At 37.1% G+C, this 17,331-nt stretch overlaps 3 protein-coding genes across 6 annotated transcripts; 2 read left to right on the top strand and 1 right to left on the bottom strand.

The window, feature by feature from the left end:
* Positions 1-216: 216 nt before the first annotated feature.
* On the top strand, positions 217-4,417 carry LOC130748628 (flagellar radial spoke protein 5). 3 transcript variants are annotated; one of them, XM_057601860.1, is made up of 9 exons: positions 217-544; positions 2,000-2,084; positions 2,262-2,378; positions 2,656-2,720; positions 2,818-2,906; positions 2,990-3,069; positions 3,266-3,377; positions 3,796-3,915; positions 4,035-4,417. In XM_057601860.1, exons 1-9 carry the CDS (start codon positions 253-255, stop codon positions 4,218-4,220), a joined length of 1,146 nt encoding a protein of 381 aa, XP_057457843.1. In that variant the 5' UTR covers positions 217-252; the 3' UTR covers positions 4,221-4,417. The 3 variants fall into 3 exon arrangements, with proteins under 3 accessions (XP_057457843.1, XP_057457842.1, XP_057457844.1); XM_057601859.1 differs by lacking the exon at positions 217-544 and adding an exon at positions 1,203-1,559; XM_057601861.1 differs by lacking the exon at positions 217-544 and adding an exon at positions 1,206-1,559 and having other exon boundaries at positions 2,000-2,076.
* A 2,070-nt stretch (positions 4,418-6,487) lies between these two features.
* On the top strand, positions 6,488-7,977 carry LOC130749750 (60S acidic ribosomal protein P2B). The gene is made up of 4 exons (XM_057603123.1): positions 6,488-6,645; positions 6,750-6,839; positions 7,406-7,629; positions 7,720-7,977. Exons 2-4 carry the CDS (start codon positions 6,752-6,754, stop codon positions 7,744-7,746), a joined length of 339 nt encoding a protein of 112 aa, XP_057459106.1. The 5' UTR covers positions 6,488-6,645; positions 6,750-6,751; the 3' UTR covers positions 7,747-7,977.
* A 2,606-nt stretch (positions 7,978-10,583) lies between these two features.
* On the bottom strand, positions 10,584-17,331 carry LOC130748188 (peptidyl-prolyl cis-trans isomerase CYP71). 2 transcript variants are annotated; one of them, XM_057601352.1, is made up of 13 exons: positions 17,091-17,331; positions 16,879-16,964; positions 16,114-16,202; positions 15,606-15,845; positions 15,354-15,475; positions 14,825-14,900; positions 14,589-14,696; positions 14,334-14,510; positions 13,954-14,171; positions 12,821-12,953; positions 12,277-12,500; positions 11,990-12,143; positions 10,584-11,341 (listed from the first exon to the last, which is right to left on the bottom strand). In XM_057601352.1, exons 1-13 carry the CDS (start codon positions 17,225-17,227, stop codon positions 11,255-11,257), a joined length of 1,851 nt encoding a protein of 616 aa, XP_057457335.1. In that variant the 5' UTR covers positions 17,228-17,331; the 3' UTR covers positions 10,584-11,254. The 2 variants fall into 2 exon arrangements, with proteins under 2 accessions (XP_057457335.1, XP_057457336.1); XM_057601353.1 differs by lacking the exons at positions 16,879-16,964; positions 17,091-17,331 and having other exon boundaries at positions 15,606-15,853.

The raw sequence follows: 17,331 nt of genomic DNA, 5'->3' as shown, positions 1-17,331 counted from the left end.
ATGCATTGAGATATGTGAAATCAGGTTCACGTTGCTTCGACAAAAAATGCACATAATTCATGCATGAGGTTACACACAAGTCAAATAGTATTACTTTCCCTAGTTGGTAAACCTACGTCCTACGGGCTCAATTTGGGCTTTTGGTAAATACATTTGGGCTCTTGAGTTTTGAACCAGTGGCATTATCGTCATTTCACCTTCCTTATCTTCTTCTTCTTCTTCTCTCACACTGAGTCACAGAGTCCACGAGAAATGGCAGCAGTAGTGAGTCACAACCATCTATTCACGCGGTTCAACTCATCCATATCCACCAGGAGAAGAGTTACCGGCACGACCTCGATTCGGTGCTCCGATGTGAAGACAAGCACTGAGAATCGGCAGGTGACGGTGAGTAACGGCAACGATTCACTTTCTATCTGCCGTGTCCTGAACGGAATGTGGCAAGCTAGCGGCGGATGGGGCCGAATCGACCGAGACGACGCCGTTGAGGCCATGCTCCGGTACGCCGACTCCGGCCTAACCACCTTCGACATGGCCGATCACTGTACGTAATCCCCTCATCTTCTCTCCCTCTCCCTCTCCCTCTCGCGCTTCCTTCTTTGATGACGTGGACTTTTCGGATTCACGTTTTTTTTTTTCCTTCATTTTCACCGCTTGTGATTGAGTATTTGATTAACTAATGATATAAAAATAAAAATCATTTTATCAAAAATAAAAACACATCATATAACATATGCATAGTTTAAAAATGCTATTCTTTTTTATTGAATATTTGTTCTTTAAAATTTAACTACTTAATAACATAAAACATTGGCCTAAATTTTAATATGTTTGGACTTTGGATAGTAGTGTTTGATAAGATATTGACTAGTTTTAGGTTGGGCCGGGGGTTGTCCAGGCCTAACACAACCGTCATCCTTTATCGGGTTTAGACCGGCTATACTTATAGGCGGAGTTAGAGTATTCACAGTGGATAGTCGTGAGACTAATTATCGCTTTACACTCGGTGTACTAAGCAATGAGTCTATATAATAATAATAATAATAATAATAATAATAATAATAATAATAATAATAATAATAATAAGGATCCCTAATAATAATAATAATAAGATATTTAGAAAAAGAAAGAAAAAATGCGACCTCATAAAATAAAAATGAAAAATTATATGGTGGAGAGCAACGGTATGCCAATATAGGATAGACCATTGATGCTGCTACTGCTAGAGAGCTATTATAGACACTTGAGGGGTTTAGAAATGTCGGAGTTACTGCGGCATTCATTGAGCAAATTCACTTTCACTCCAAACGGAACACCAACTAGGAGAGGAACTGCAACAAGAAGATACAAGCATCTGAGACCATGTCAGTGTGTGGCGACGCAGGATAACCGCCTCATTGTGGTTAAGAATGGCAATGATTCGTTGGATATATGTCGGGTTGTGAATGGGATGTGGCAGACGAGTGGTGGATGGGGCAGAATTGATAGGAATGCTGCTTCTGATGCTATGCTTAAATATGCTGATGCTGGACTCACCACTTTTGATATGGCTGATATATGTATGCAACTTCCAACATGTTTGGTTTCATGTTAAAAACTTTCAGAATCACTTATAACATGTTTGAATTAGTTTGTTTTTATTCAGAATCAATTCTGCCACCAGAAGCTACTCCGAGAAGCTTCTTCTCATAAATGATAGAAGTACTTGTCAAAATATTTCCATACATGCACTTATCCCTTCACAAAAGCTACCAGGAGTAGCTGCCTCCGGTTGCTTTCTGTTTGAAACCATGAACCTGCTTCCCCAGAAAGCAAAATTATTGCCTTCACTTGTGTACTAATAATGTTATCCGCTAGAGGAATAGAGATTGTTCAAATTTGAGTGTGGGATATGATATTTAGATGTTATAGATGTGGATTCTTCTTTTTTAAGTTTTGCATGAAGGGTCATAACTTGTGAAAATTGTGTTCTCATTGTTGTGTTCTTTGGGTTTTGCAGATGGCCCTGCTGAAGATCTGTATGGGATTTTCATCAATCGAGTTCGTCGTGAGCGTCCACCAGAGTTATTGGAACAGGTCAGAGGGTGAGTTGATTATGTGACTGGATATTTTTTTTTCTTAACTCTTTTTTTTGCTTGATGAAAATACAGCAACTTTAGACTTGTATTGGCTATTCAATATCCTATTAGACACTTTTAAATTGTTAGGAAAGAGATAGAGCAAACTATTGTCTTAGCTGTTGTTTCAATTGATTGATGCAGTCTCACTAAGTGGGTGCCACCCCCAGTTAAGATGACAAGTAGCTATGTAAGAGACAGCATTAATGTTTCAAGGAAGAGAATGGATGTGGATTCCTTGGACATGCTTCAGTTCCATTGGTATTTAATCTCTCTCTCGCTTTCGCTCTCTTGTCATTTGATGTTCTGAAATGGTCAAGAATTACAGTTCTTGCCTAACATTTTAAGTTTTCTGGGAGAATTAAACCATCAACATTATCCATGATGTGAAACCCATTCATTTTGCTTGCTAGTGCATTACTGAAATAAATGAAGAATTGATTTTCATCATCTAGTTGAACTACTATTGAAGATAACTCTGATTTCACTGAAGTTTAAAATTCTTCTGATAAGTTTCCTCTATCTATAATGGATTTAGGTGGGATTATTCAAATACAGGTTACATTGATGCACTTAAACACCTTACAGACTTAAAAAACGAAGGTTAGTTTTGTTCCTGAGTAACAGTTGATAATCACATGAAAATTCCCATTTCTTGATTTGAAGATGATATCAACCTACTTCAGTTGGCTCTGTACAGGTAAAATCAAGACTGTGGCTCTAACAAACTTTGATACAGAGAGACTACAAATCATTCTTGAAAATGAGATTCCTGTTGTAAGCAATCAGGTAAATCCAAGTGCTTTAATTTCTCTCTCAACTCTTATTAATTAATGATGGTCCTTGATTCGTATTAGTACCTTCACTTTCAGGTACAACATTCAATTGTTGACATGCGTCCCCAACAGAGAATGGCAGAGCTTTGTCAGCTTACAGGAGTCAAACTTATAACGTGCCTCTCTCTCTCTCTCTCTCTCTCTCTCTCTCTCTCTCACACACACACACACACACACACACACACACCCCAACACACAGCAAGAAAACAAGTTATTTAAACCGCAGAAAATAGTTCTCGCGAATGAGATGAAAGAAAGTGAAGTAAAAGAAAAATTAAAATTGTTCTCTTAAGATATCAGTTTGTGATGCAGGTATGGGACAGTAATGGGTGGTCTATTGTCTGAAAAGTTCCTTGACACCAACATAAATATTCCTTTTGCTGGTCCCGCAATAAACACTCCTTCCCTCCAGAAGTACAAAAGGGTATGATATCATGAACTGTTGACCACCATTCTAGTGATAGTTTGAGAAACTTTCATAGAAAGTTTGTATCCCCTCTGGTTTCATTATATTGGAAAACTGGTTTAGGTAAGACAAAAGAGACTGATGGTGGATGCTTAGGAAGGGTGGAGTTTGTTATATTCATTTGACATAGGCTTTGTTATGACATAAGTTGTTTTGAACTTATTTCCATAAACTGCTCAGATTAACTTCTAAATAAGCGTTTATACCTACTACCTGGTTATAATCTGTTTTGAGTTCATTTCATTAAGGTTATCAAGTTAGTTTATGAATAAGGGCTCATGCGAGTTAATTGTTATAAGCGCCTAAATAAGTTGTTCACCCAAACTCATCCATAGTTACATTCATGTTTTTTGCTATATTTTGGATGGTGTGGCAGATGGTAGATGCTTGGGGAGGATGGGGTTTGTTCCAGGGACTACTTCGGACTCTTAAACAAGTAGCTACTAAACATGGTGTTTCGATCTCAACTGTTGCTGTGAAGTATGTGCTAGATCAGGTGAAGTTGATTTCTACTCACTTACAAAAATTTGCTATTCTAATGGATTAAAATCTCATATTACATTGGACAAGCCCTGGTGGATATTCCTTTTATTTTGGTTCTGGTCAAACTTGCAGTCTGCAGTAGCAGGATCTATGGTTGGTGTAAGACTGGGCTTGTCGGACCATATTCGAGACACGAATGCTATCTTTTCACTTGTTCTTGATGAAGAGGATGTGAACAGCATAAAAGAAGCTGCAGGGAAAGGAAAGGATCTGCTTAAAGTGATTGGTGACTGTGGAGATGAGTATAGGCGTGCATGAGTCATGCTATTGCTTGCGTATCAACATGGTGATTACTTTAGTTTTTACAGGACAAGGGGATGAAAAAAGAGGAAATTGTTCACGCCCAATTTTGTTTCAGCAGAAGAACTTGTGATACTTTCATATATTCATATATTACTCAATACTGTAAAAAAAAAACAAAAGCAAAGAGGAAATAATTTATTTTGTATTATGTATCTGGTTAATGTCATATTACGCCAACTCGCAGTAATCGTTCCCAGACAAGCCAGAGAAACCAAATGTATAGGGACTAATGAAGTCCAATGCTTACCAAACCAAGAAAAACCGACTGAAGAGGTTCAAGAAATGTGGAAGCATATATAGGAGTTATGACTATGAATTTAGGCTATGTTTGGTTTTGTGTTGGCATCCTTCAAAGTACTTTCAAATTGCATAGAACTCTGCACCCACTTGTTTGGCTATTTTTTCTCTCAGTTAACTCAACTTAGTTTGGGCTCCAAACGTGGGTTTGATGGAAGTAGAGAACTGGTAACTTCTCTGTTGATTGAAAGTTGGTTGAGGTTCTTTCATAGTAATTTTACACATTCAAAGTACTTTTAATCAATATTATCCAAATAATATTCATTTCTCAAACTTACTTTTGAAACAAAAATATCTAAACATAAATCACATTACAATAAACTCACTTTTAACCAAACTCTACTTTGCAAACCCATATTCACTCAAACTCTGTTTTGCAAACTGAAATCCAAACACACACTTAGTCGTTCTGACCACCGAACCACCTTGAAGTTCACTGGAATGGCCATTTAGGTCGCGACCTAAACAAAAAGTTTATAATTTGGATATATTAAATATTTTTCTCATTTTTAATATAATACAAAACGTCTTCCTATAAAGAACTAAACAACTTTTTAGGTTCATCTTGTTGGGGAGAGCCACGGCGAGGACCCATGGGGTAAGGTCGAGGGGAAACACCAAGGAGATCTTGGACACCACATCTTAACCCAAAACCTTAAGACATTAGGTTTATGGGTCACATCTCTTATAAACTCTCCTTCTCACCTTGACTTCTCCGATTTGGGACTTGACTCCAACAATCTTCCCCTCAAGTGTGAGTCCTTCAACCACATCACCCATGGTCCTCCCTCTGCGGAAGCTATCCACCTTGCACCGTCGTTCGCTGCCAACGGAACCCGCCGCCTAGCCACACTGCTAGGAAGACTTTCGACACAAGGAGTCGTCATGGTTCCACGAACCATCGGCTCTGATACCACTTGTTGGGGAGAGTCACGGCGAGAACCCATAGGCCAAGGCCGAGAGGAGACACCAAGGAGATCTTGGACACCACATCTTAACCCAAAACCTTAAGGCATTAGGTTTATGGGTCACATCTCATATAAACTCTCCTTCTCCGATGTGTGACTTGACTCCAACACTTGATTCCAACACATCTAAAAAAATAACTTTTTAGGAATTCATCTCTCATGGATATGATATAACATTTGAAGTTTATTAAGAATAGAAACAGAAAAATCTCACAACAATAGGATTAAAAGGCACCTATCAGACAAAAATGAATAGAAATGTAGATTAAATTTTTTGTGAGATTCAAAGTCATATTATTTGATTAAAGAGTATTTAATTTTTAAATTTAATTTAATACAATTTTTTACATACATATTACTATAATATAAAAAGTAATTTTAGTATCATAAATTTTTAAATATGGGCCTCAAACTTTTAAATTCCCATTTTTAAAGTTTAACATTTGAGTTGGATTGTGGAGGGATGATTTTGCTACTACTTTCATGGGGGTCTTTTGGTTTTCTTTTTTTTTTCTGTGTTTCATATTTGGTTTGCTTTGTTTAGTTTGTTTATATGTTTTTTGCTCGTTCTTGTTATCTTGAACCTCTATTGATTGTATTAAGGGTTGAGTACCCTTGTACTCTCATTAATGTAGTTCTTTGCTTATAAAAAAGTCCATTGCATTTTTAAATCATTTTAATGGTCATTTTTTCTGTGTTTCAAGTGTTTTTAGTTATATTTACTTTGTCCTATCGTATTTTTTTCTTGGTATAAGATAAGTGTCTTTTTTCAGAGACAGTCATGTTTGAGCTGGGAACATCCACACCATAGTGGGGTTAACTTTTCTAATGAAAGTTTTTTCCATCTACAAGACTCGAACTCGAGACCTTGCTTAAGGGGAATCAAACATGTATCACTTGAACCAACCACCCGTTGCAATATGATATTTTAGATAAATAGAATAATTAATTACATAAAGGATTATTTGTTTACCCTAGAACCTGAACCAAATTCACCCGGTAAGGCCCAAACATGGAAAAACCCTAGTTATATATCACTCCCCCATACTCACCACCATTCTCAATTCGCCTCTCTCTGCTGCAACAACAACATCGAGTTCAATCCCTTCCTGCAAGTATGCTTTCGTTTCGTTCTCTCAGATGACAATCACAACCAAAATTTGATTTGCACATTTTGTTGATTCATGTTACTAACCATTCTGATTTTTTTTTTATTCAGACATGAAGGTCATCGCTGCTTATTTGCTTGCCGTTTTGGGAGGGAATTCATCCCCTTCAGCTCTTGATCTCAAGAACATTCTTGGCTCTGGTGCGTCTTCCTCCTATTTCTGCTTATTATTTTCGTAATCTATAATTTTTGAAATTTTTTATTATATTTTTCATGCATTTTTTATTTCTGGGTCAATATTTAGTACCTTGGAGATTGTGTTAGTTTTCTGCATTAGGTTTCTGAATTGGGTTTGTAATGTAATTGCAAAGTTTCTGTTTGTTATAATGTTAGTATTAGTTTAGGGTTTGTTGAATTTGACTGTCAGATGAATGTAAATCAAACAATGTAGATATGTAATTTAATTATATGTTTATTTTTTCTGTGTAGTTTGATAATGTCAACACTGAAATTGTTATTACTTAAGTTAAATGAGGTTTGGTTGCATTTTTAGATTTTTCTGTTTAATCTGTTTTTGTTGTTCATCTGTCTGCTGTTTCCTCCTGTTGTATGAGGAACAATTTTTTTAATGAAGTTTTGTTACAATTATAGGAAATAGTCCATGATGAAGCTAGTAAAATATTGAATTTTGATGTACCCCGAAAGGGAGAAGAACAACAAATTTTGATCTGACTGGAGTGAATTCTTTTGTTGTTTATGATTTATAGTTGGGGTTGATGCTGAGGAAGATTTGATTCAGTTGCTCCTAACCGAAGTCAAGGGAAAAGATTTTGCCGAGATAATTGCTAGTGGGAGAGAAAAGTTGTCTGCAGTGCCTTCTGGTGGTGGTGCTGTCGCCGTTGCGGCTGCACCTGCTGCGGAAGCTGGTGGTGCTGCACCTGCAGAAGCAAAGGAGGAGAAGAAGGAGGAAGCAAAGGATGAGTCGGATGATGTAAGTGTCAAAGTTGTAGCACTATTGATTGTTATTTAATTGATTGTTTAATCACTCTGCTAATTTTTGTTTATCATTTTTGTTCTGCAGGATTTGGGTTTCAGTTTATTTGACTGAAAAGTCCGAGTACTTTACATGTCACCATTTGCAGTTCAATTAGAGTTTTAGCCTAATGACAAGGTTTTTGTTTCTTGAGTTACATATTGTGTTAGATTTTCAGATTTGCTTTTTCAATTGAGACAATGTGTTATCAATGGCATCAATTTGCCTGATATAATTTAGAATGTTTTAAAATTAATTTGCCTGGTATCGTATTTAATTATAAGCATTTATCCTTCAACAGTACAAGTCTAGACTTCGTTATTTGCTATTTGCAAGTTAACATTGCGCTCATAACTAATTAGTTCTATTTGCCATCATCTAATTGCGAGTTTTAGTTTCAAGTTGTGTCTAACAGTTGAGTCATGAGTGCAAAGTCAATCCCTTGTTGTGAACTGATGTTAACTTCCATTTGCACTGATGTCAACAGATATATAAGCATAGCCTAAGTCATTGCATGTCGGATAACTCTTTGATATGGCTCCTTCTCTTATGGTATTCAGAATACTCTTTGTCCATTCTTGTATAATCAAAATGTTAGAAATACTCATAATACTTGTTTGGTTTGTCCCATGGTTGTAAAAACTGGACTGGACCAGCCGGTTCAACCGGATCGACCGGGAACCGGTGTCTTAAGTGGTCCAAATCAACCATAAAACCGGAGCAGTTAATAACCGGTCAAAACCGGATAACCCGGTCAAAAACCGGTGAACCGTGTGAAAGCCGGCCGGTTCAACGGTTGGCAAAGTCATTTGGAAATCAATTGTGAACCTCACATCACCTTTAGAGATGGAACAGATTGCAAGTGGAAAATGAAAACAAAATGCAAGTGGAGAATGGAAAGCTCATAGAAGCATCAAAGCACTCATGCACACTCCACCATGAATGGATCTGGTTTGTTTTGAAAGGAAACGCATGAGGGAGTGGGGAGCTGTCAAATGTTGTGGCTGCTGAAACTAGAGGAGATAACGTGAAGGCTGAATGGAGGCATCTAACTATACTAGGGTTTTGTTTTATTGTGGGCTTATTATTTACTTGTCTGGCATCATTTTTGTAGTTACAAAGTCAATTTAGAAAAATTTGGGCCCAAACTTATGATAATGTGCGGATCAAGTTGCTGGCCGTGTAAAAAACAACTGGGCATAATAATTACCTATTAATCACTATTTTATATTAAACTAAAGTTTTTCTAGTAGTATGAGTTGAACAAAAATAAAAAATTTGTATAAGTATGTTTAGACAAAAACAGAGTAGAAAGCATACAATTTTGATCTACTATTTGTTATGTAATTCTGACTATTTTGTGTAATTTTTATTTATGAGGTTATGGACATTTTTTCAATGTACCTTATATATTATATATTTAAAATTATATTATTTAATTTATAGCGGCTATACTGGTTGGACCATGGTTCAACTACGGTCGAACCAATGAACCTTGAATCAGTGCCTTCACCGGTTTGATCACCGGTCCGGTTTTAAAAACCTTGGACTTTGTCCATACCTGGTTTTAAATCTAATGAACAAAACCTTTTTATTCAACGATTTTGGAGTCTAAAGGGAAAATATTTATCATTTGACCTAGAAGGGTGGAATGAAAAGTGACTATAATCACTCATGAGAAAGGATTGATGTCTGCTGTCTACACATGATTTTATTAGTATGTAGAAGGAAAAAATGATTATGTGAAGTGTAATTGAATTTTTTTTGGGGTGTTCTAAAAGAATACATAATTTTTTTTTTGTTAAATTGTTCTTGCAATTTCAAGCTGATGGAACAACTTTTGGTTTAAATAATGTACAATGTTGAATAAGAAAAAAAATGTTATAAAATTAGTAAAATGCACGTGTTAATAAATTTTAAAGAATATAAGTCTATAATCTCCTAATAATAAATTGATAAGTATGCACGTTCAATTATTTTTCTTTAAGATACATCAAAATTACATAAGATTAAAATGTTTTCCGAAGTAATAAAAAAACTCTTGATGAAAATTTGCATCCAATATTGAGTTATTATATTATTTTCTAGAGGAATGGAAGTCATTCTATAAGATGAATTGAATATTTTGTGCATTAAATTCTTTTTCTAAAAATTAGACCAGAATTGTATGAGCATTAGTAAAATTTTGATGAAAGTTTATATCTCACAGAGCTTCTCAGGGAACATGATGATAGACAATGAGGTGACAAAGTCTAACTAATCATCCATAGGGAGTGTGAGTTGAATTTGGCACCAAAACACCGTGTTTTCGCCATTGCCGCTAGGCTAAGCCCTTCTTCCCACCCCCGCCTCCTTTGGCACCCTTCACCCTTCCCCTTCTCCACCCTCCCCTCTTCTCTCCCTCACCTCCTTATCTTACCCTTCCCCACTTCTCCCCCACCTCCCTCCCCACCCTTCCCCCATCACTCGTCCTCCCTTGTATGAGTAGCCTTTTCCCTTCTTCAAAGCCAAATTGGGCGAGGAACCCAAGTCCCATTCTCATTGGAAGAGAAATAACACAGATTCTCCTCACTTCCAGCATTATCAAATTGTAGCAACATTTCATGATTAGAGGCCTACGTCGACGTTACCTCAGTTTTTGGTGTCGTGTCTGAAATGGAAGCAGCTACAAATAGAAGATAGTGCGATGGCGAGGCTCAACAATGGTTGTAGGTGGATTCAATAATGGTTGTAGGTGGATTCGGTTTTTAAGCAATGGAGCTTCAACAAATGATTAAGGATTAGTGAAAATGAAAGAAGAATTTAGTATTCACAATTTTAATGATAAATTTACATGTCTCCACCAAAACCACCACGGTAAGTTTATATCTAACATAACACAATTTACCCGCGAAAAATGAAATGAGACACTATTTGAAGAACGATGTTCCCTCTTTAGGTATCTTTCCTTCGACAAAACTACTCGATACTCAATAGTTCACGGGTGGCTCCATCCCCCAAAACCCTGTCTGAGTCATCTGATATGTGCTTCATGAATTAAAAACCGCACTTAACAACAAACTTCTGTTGTTTTTTTAGTCAATACCAACCTCAGGTTACGAGTAGTACTAAGGGGAAATAAGTACATGAAGGTGTTGCGGGTAAAGAGTGGAAAAAGTTGCCCGCTCAAATACAATAAACGAAGGTTATAGAAACCAACTTTTCAACAAAACAATTGGAGCCACGTTTAAAGCAGGAATATCATACAACAGATACTTCTGAGACCTATCATTTGAAAAGTTATAGGTCAGGATGTGATATTGCTACACAGCAATCCTTTGGCATGCTTACATTACATCAGCCAAGCAGGTGACAGCATCAGTGAGTTTGAACCACCAAGTCAGATAAAGGAAGAGGGGACTGTAACGGAAGAGCGTAAGCCATCTCCAATTAGGGTTGTAAGCCATCTCCAATTAGGGTTGTACGCGAAGAACAATAGCCCTTGTTCACAGGATAGAGGATGAACCAAATTCAGTTAAGACTTCTTCAGCATCCTATCGTAAGTATAGATGACTGACTGCATCAATCAGATAAACCAAGACCTTCAAGACTTTGGTACAGTGACATTTAGAATTTTAACATCATGATATGGCTTCTGTGTTGACTTGTCGACCTTCACATTTTCTATACCCTGCCAACATCAAAGTTATCAACAGTTAGTTTTTTTCAGATTCCAGAAAAAGATTTACTATATTATAGATGAAAACTTAAAGAGAGAAAAGTTCATCAAAGTTCCATGGAATGAAAAGAAATCAAGGAAAGGACTAATTTGAAAAATAAATGTGATCAGGTGATACCAAAGCTCACATCATATGCATGGAAATTATTTGGCGAGTAAATCTGTATGAGCAGAGGCACTCAAATCCAAAAGGTACAAGTGTGTTTGAATACCGGTTTAGTGTACGAAATTCTTGGGATGAAAGTCAAAAAAGTGCTTATCCAGGTCAGAAACTGTACATGTACTGAGTGAGTGCTTGTACACTTTCATCCCATTCTGAGTGCCTGTGCACTTTTTGTCTCGGAGTTTGAACGGACTTTCATCCCAAATGGGATCAATAAATGTGATCAGGTGATACCAAAGCTCACACCATATGCATGAAAATTATTTGGCAAGTAAATCTGTATAAGCAAAGGCACTCAAATCTGAACAGGCTTTCATCCCAATTCATAGCAAGAATTTCGTTCATTTTTCTGTCTCAAAGTGAGTATCAGTGTCTGTTTGCACTTGTACCAACGAATATTTAAACATATGGTCATGCAAGAATAGAAGCCAATTTACCAGTACAACATCCATTCCCTTCACAACTCTACCAAATACAGTGTGCTTGTTGTCCAACCACGGAGTAGCCACTGTGGTGATAAAGAACTGAGAACCGTTTGTATTCGGGCCTGCATTCGCCATTGACACTGTGAAAGGCCTATCATGCCTTAGACTGCAAGAAAAAAAATTATTTGCTTAAACAATACTAGGAAGTTCCCCATATGCCATCCACATACAGACACACACACAAGCCAGCAAATAATTACTTGGGAGTAAGGAAATGTCATCATTGTTTCAGTAATTACCTTTTGTGAAATTCATCCTCAAATTCCCTCCCCCAAATGGATTGCCCACCAGTACCATCTCCCAAAGGATCTCCTGTTTGAATCATGAAACCTCTGATGACCCTGTGAAAGATAAGATTATCATAATAGCCATTTCGGCAGTGAGTTGTGAAGTTCTCCACAGTTTTTGGACATTCCTCTGGGTATAGTTTCATGTGAACATCGCCCATAGTGGTGCGTAGAATCTGCAAAAGAAGAATTGGCATTGAAAACTCTTTTATTGGGGGAACAGAGAAGTAACTATGTGATTTGAAAAGGAAAACATGAATACCTACTCAGTTGAAAAAATGAAAGGAAATATCTTTCTTCCCTGCTATTGGATAATAGCTTAAATAGTAGAATATAGTGGTAAGAAAATGAAATCGTTTCCAGTTATGAGGCAAGTTATCTCTATAAAGCTTTACTTTTTGGGTGAGAGACATTAGTTGAAGTGAAAGAACTCTGGAATTTCGTTGTCAGTCACAAACACAGTAACATATTTTAAAACCCAATCAAGATAACTCACCACATTCTCAGGAAGTGATGTTGTAACTGACTTTCCAATATCTGAAACTGCCAAAAGTTCATCAGCAGGAGGCTTTTCATTGAATACATCTCTCCCCTTAGTTGCATCTTCAGGCTCCTCCGGTTCTCTTCGGCTGATACATGACAAACACCTAAGCTTAGATGCAATTTGGATTTATACATTGCATGTCATACAATACAACCGATGGCAAACATAATGTACACTTGGACAACCTAAATGTACTAAACATGGTTATCAAATTGAGACATGTATCGTGATTCGTGTATTGGAAGACCCTAATTTGTGAATCGTGAATTGTATCGTAAGATACAGATAAAAAAATTAAGTCATAAATTGAATAACTGATATATCATATAAATATACTTCAAAACAATTAAAGAGCCAAAGCTGTAAGAAGAAAAATAATAGATGGTTACACAAAGTTTAAGAGTCCAACAAAAAAATATCAATAAAATGACAATGCAAATTACTTTGCTAAACCAAATAACCAAACTGTACCAAATGAGAATAAGAAATAGAAGGGAAAAAATTATTGCTGTGCACATTAGGGACTTCAAGGGACCACCAAGGTGTGATAAACAAGAGAGGATGGTGGCCGAACACTGAAAAAAATAGTGGGGTCCCCGACTTTTCCTGCGCATGTAAGAGACTTTAGGAGGAGTGTTGTAGGGTTTTTTAATGGTTAGTAGGGCCAAAGTGTTTAGAAATATAATTTAGGAGTATCTGAATAGGTTTTAAAAGAAAAATTGCAAAAAGAAACTTAAAGAGGCCAAAACGTAAACCGGGTCGCATGGCCCGACGCGGAATTTGGCTGCTCCATGTAGCTGCTCGAATCGGACGATACACCCAGGCGAAAACTTTTGACGCGATTCAGGCGATACGGTGTGCGACTCAGACACAGAAAGATACAGATGCACGAATCACATGGAGCTGGGTTGATTCCGCATCATACTGTGATGTGTATCGCACTATATATGCGATACTAATTACATTACAAAAGAAAAATGCTACCAGACAAAATTCCCACGCATGATATCATCAGATAACAAGACTGCATAACTGTGGAGTTCAAAGCAGAGGTACAATGACCAGTAGAGTTTTTAATTTGATACCTGAATAGATATATCCTGTGCTTTTTGAAAGCACAACATAGGAGAGTAGGATCTGTCAAAGGCTCCTTGCTCTCATTGGCATTTGCAGCTGCTGTAGGAATCTTTCTTACCTTTTTGCTACTTCGATCACCTTGGTATAAAGCTATTTTTAAGAACCTATCGTTATTCTCCACCTTTCCAAGGATTCGAGCAACTGTATTCGTGTGCATATTAACAATCTATAAAAATACAGATGTAAAACACGTTAGGAAATGAACTCCCACCCAGTTGCTACATTGAGTTAGCAGGTGAAGAAAAAGTTATAGATATGAGAAAATTGTATAATTGAAGGAAGTAAAGTGATTTTGACCTAGCTAGGTAAGGGAAAAAAAAAAACTCACTTTAATCCCAAGCAAGGTTGCATATATAAGAAAATTAGAACTTTCATCAAAAACTGCATTCGGCTGTGGTGCACTTTCGGTCTTCTCTAATTCCTTCTCAACGGCCATCCTCCGGCCAAAGTCAATGGCTTCCAACCGGTATAATGGAGCATCACTTCTTTGGAGATCTTGAGCAACCTATCAATAAAGCAATTCATTTACCACCAAATGTCCGAAAAGCAATGAAAGAGAGTGAAGTTCAGCTAAAACTATTACCTCCAGGGATTCATCATAAACCCGCCTTAGTTTACCCGTCCTAAACCAAAACACGCGTATCCTACGGTCAGGTGATGTAATGGAAAATTGTTTGCCATCTGGGCTGACCTAAAGTTCGAAACACAGTTAATAAAAACGTTCTACGTCAAACAACAGGTACCTACCTTTCATAACCCACCTAAATATATTAAGTTATCAACCATAAATTTGGAAGTATGTCTAGACAACTGAGGTACCTCAATAGTCGAAACGGAAGTCTTGCATTTTACGATTTCAAAGAGGTTAGTATCACTTTTCAGTTTGAAATTGACCCTACAAACACCAAAGGAAAGGATTAAAATGCATTCATAACTAATAACTAAAATTAATGCAACTAAGAAATTGCAGAATTGTCACATACAAACAAAAAAATACTAGGTAAATTGTGAAACAGCCATACAATGTTCTCAAATATTTGGCATTTCATGGCATGGCATTGCTGATTAAAATACTTATTCATGCAGTTCAGGCTGTCTACTGGCAGCTTATTGCTGGCCCAACCCAAAGGCCAAGTTGTTAAAGGAGCCAGTCATAGCTGTTCTATTCAGAAGTGGCATTTTTTCAAAACTTATGTGTGATTTTGTGTTATAGCCTCCTGACAGGCACCTTTGACAACTTGGCTACTGATCAGCATTTGTGGACAGGAAGCCATGAGTATTTGAACTTCAAGAGTATGCAATATAAAATGGATGGAGGCAGTAAAATAAGACAAAAGTAAAAACATACTCATCCTCTGGGAATTGAAGTGTAGTAGGACTCCAGTATTCGATGATCCCTTTTGTATCAGCTGAAATTACAGTATCATATACAGGATTGTACTTCATAACTTTAATAGGACACATGTGTATCTGAGCAAAAGAGCAAGGAATGACACAATTATGTAACTAAATACATCGTTGAAACAATAAAAAAGGAAATACAAAAAACCTAATAGATAATGAAAAGTCAGTTATATTAGGGTCAGTTTAGATTTGGCACCTCTTTGGAGATGATAGGATCATTTGAACCAGCTCGTGCATCATATATTTGCACGGAAGACGAGTTCTTGTCACTAATAGCAAGTCTAGCTTTGACATCCCCTTGATTGTAAACCCAGGTAACAGCACCAGGGACATATGGCAAGCGAATCATGACCATCATGTCAAAGTTGACAACGTCATATACTTTCACAGAACGGTCATTTGATATTGTACAGCACAGCAGACCATCAAGGCTAACCTGCATAGCTGAAATAAGTCACGGTTGATGACAAATATAACAAGAAGATTTTCAAAGAAATAAAAAATGCAACAAGAGAAATTTTTCAGCACAAAAAGATATCACTGGCATAGTTTCATTTGCAGAAAATCAGAATTATATACATTCATAATATCATATTTCAGAGAATGGAAGCAACAATCAATTAAATCATAAAATTTTAAATGCAAAAGGAGTGTGTTCATAAAATTTTAAATGCAAAAGGAGTGTGTAAGGTTAAGGAACATACAGCTAGATCTTCAATTGGACCAAGATGAGATCTGAAGTGTTTGGCAAACTCAATACCAAGAGGTCTTTTCTTCCAAAACTTCAAATGCCCTGACAAAAAGAAATAAGCAACCAAAGAGAGATAAGGCCCAGTCTTATTCACAGGCGGAGCTTAGTGGTGACGGGTGGGAGCCACGCCCCCTCCACCCCCCCCCCCCCCCCAAAAAAAAGAGAGATAAAAAGACTAGCAACAGCAAATGAAGATAAAATAGATATGTTTAAATGATAAGATTAACTATACCATATACCTATATTTTGTATCTTATTGATATTAAAATAACTTTAACCTGTAGATTTTTTCTTTGGATAATGTGGTGGTGAATTTGATAATGTGTCTAGTAATTAAACTCATCGCAATCTTTATCCAGTCGAGCTCTCACGAAATTAGGCTAATTTTACCAAGTTCCATAAAAAGCTCCATTATGTATCAAGCATTTTTTTGGCTATAGCAATTATTCTAAAGACATAGTAGCTAAGTTAAATATGATCCACGTGCTCACACACACAACACTAGCATGTCTAGATCCACTATTAATTCTTCCAGAATCCCTTCTACTCCCGGTAGCTTCGGTCGAAATCACTTCCCCCAAAAACATGAAAACCAACCAGGTTTCCAAACACACACACTAAGTAACTAACTAACTAACAACAGTACCAGCTAATAAGATCACTACAGCTACTAAACAGACAAAGATTTGCAGAAATGACAAATGAGATGATACTTTACCATCGGCACTTCCAGTAATGAAAAAATCAGCATCGGAAACAGCGACATGAGTGACCACATCACGATGCATATAACTCTTCTCGTACCTGTAAAACCAAACAATGCATAATTTCCATCATTCACACGCACTAACAGAGACGTTGATTCAAGTTTTCAACCCTAATTCAAAAACTAGGGTGCAAAATGAAGAGAAGTTCAGGGAAGTAACTGACATGTTAGCGGAGGGTAAAGCGTCGAGGTACGCGTGCTCGAACTGGAGCGGTCGCTTGGGTCGAGCGCGTGGTGCCGGAGCGGGACCTGGCAACGGTTCATCGTCGATTGCGTTTGCGCCATTCTCGTGCTCCTCCATTTTCAACTTCACCAGATTGACGAGTGAAGAAGAAGAAGAAGAAGAAGAAGAAGCTGAGTGATAGTGAAAATTCTGCTAAACCCTAAAGCGGTATGTCGTTTTGA

This window comes from Lotus japonicus, chromosome 3 (genome assembly GCF_012489685.1).
Source record: "Lotus japonicus ecotype B-129 chromosome 3, LjGifu_v1.2".
Taxonomy (NCBI): domain Eukaryota; kingdom Viridiplantae; phylum Streptophyta; class Magnoliopsida; order Fabales; family Fabaceae; genus Lotus; species Lotus japonicus.
This window is presented reverse-complemented; position numbering and strand designations above follow the sequence as displayed.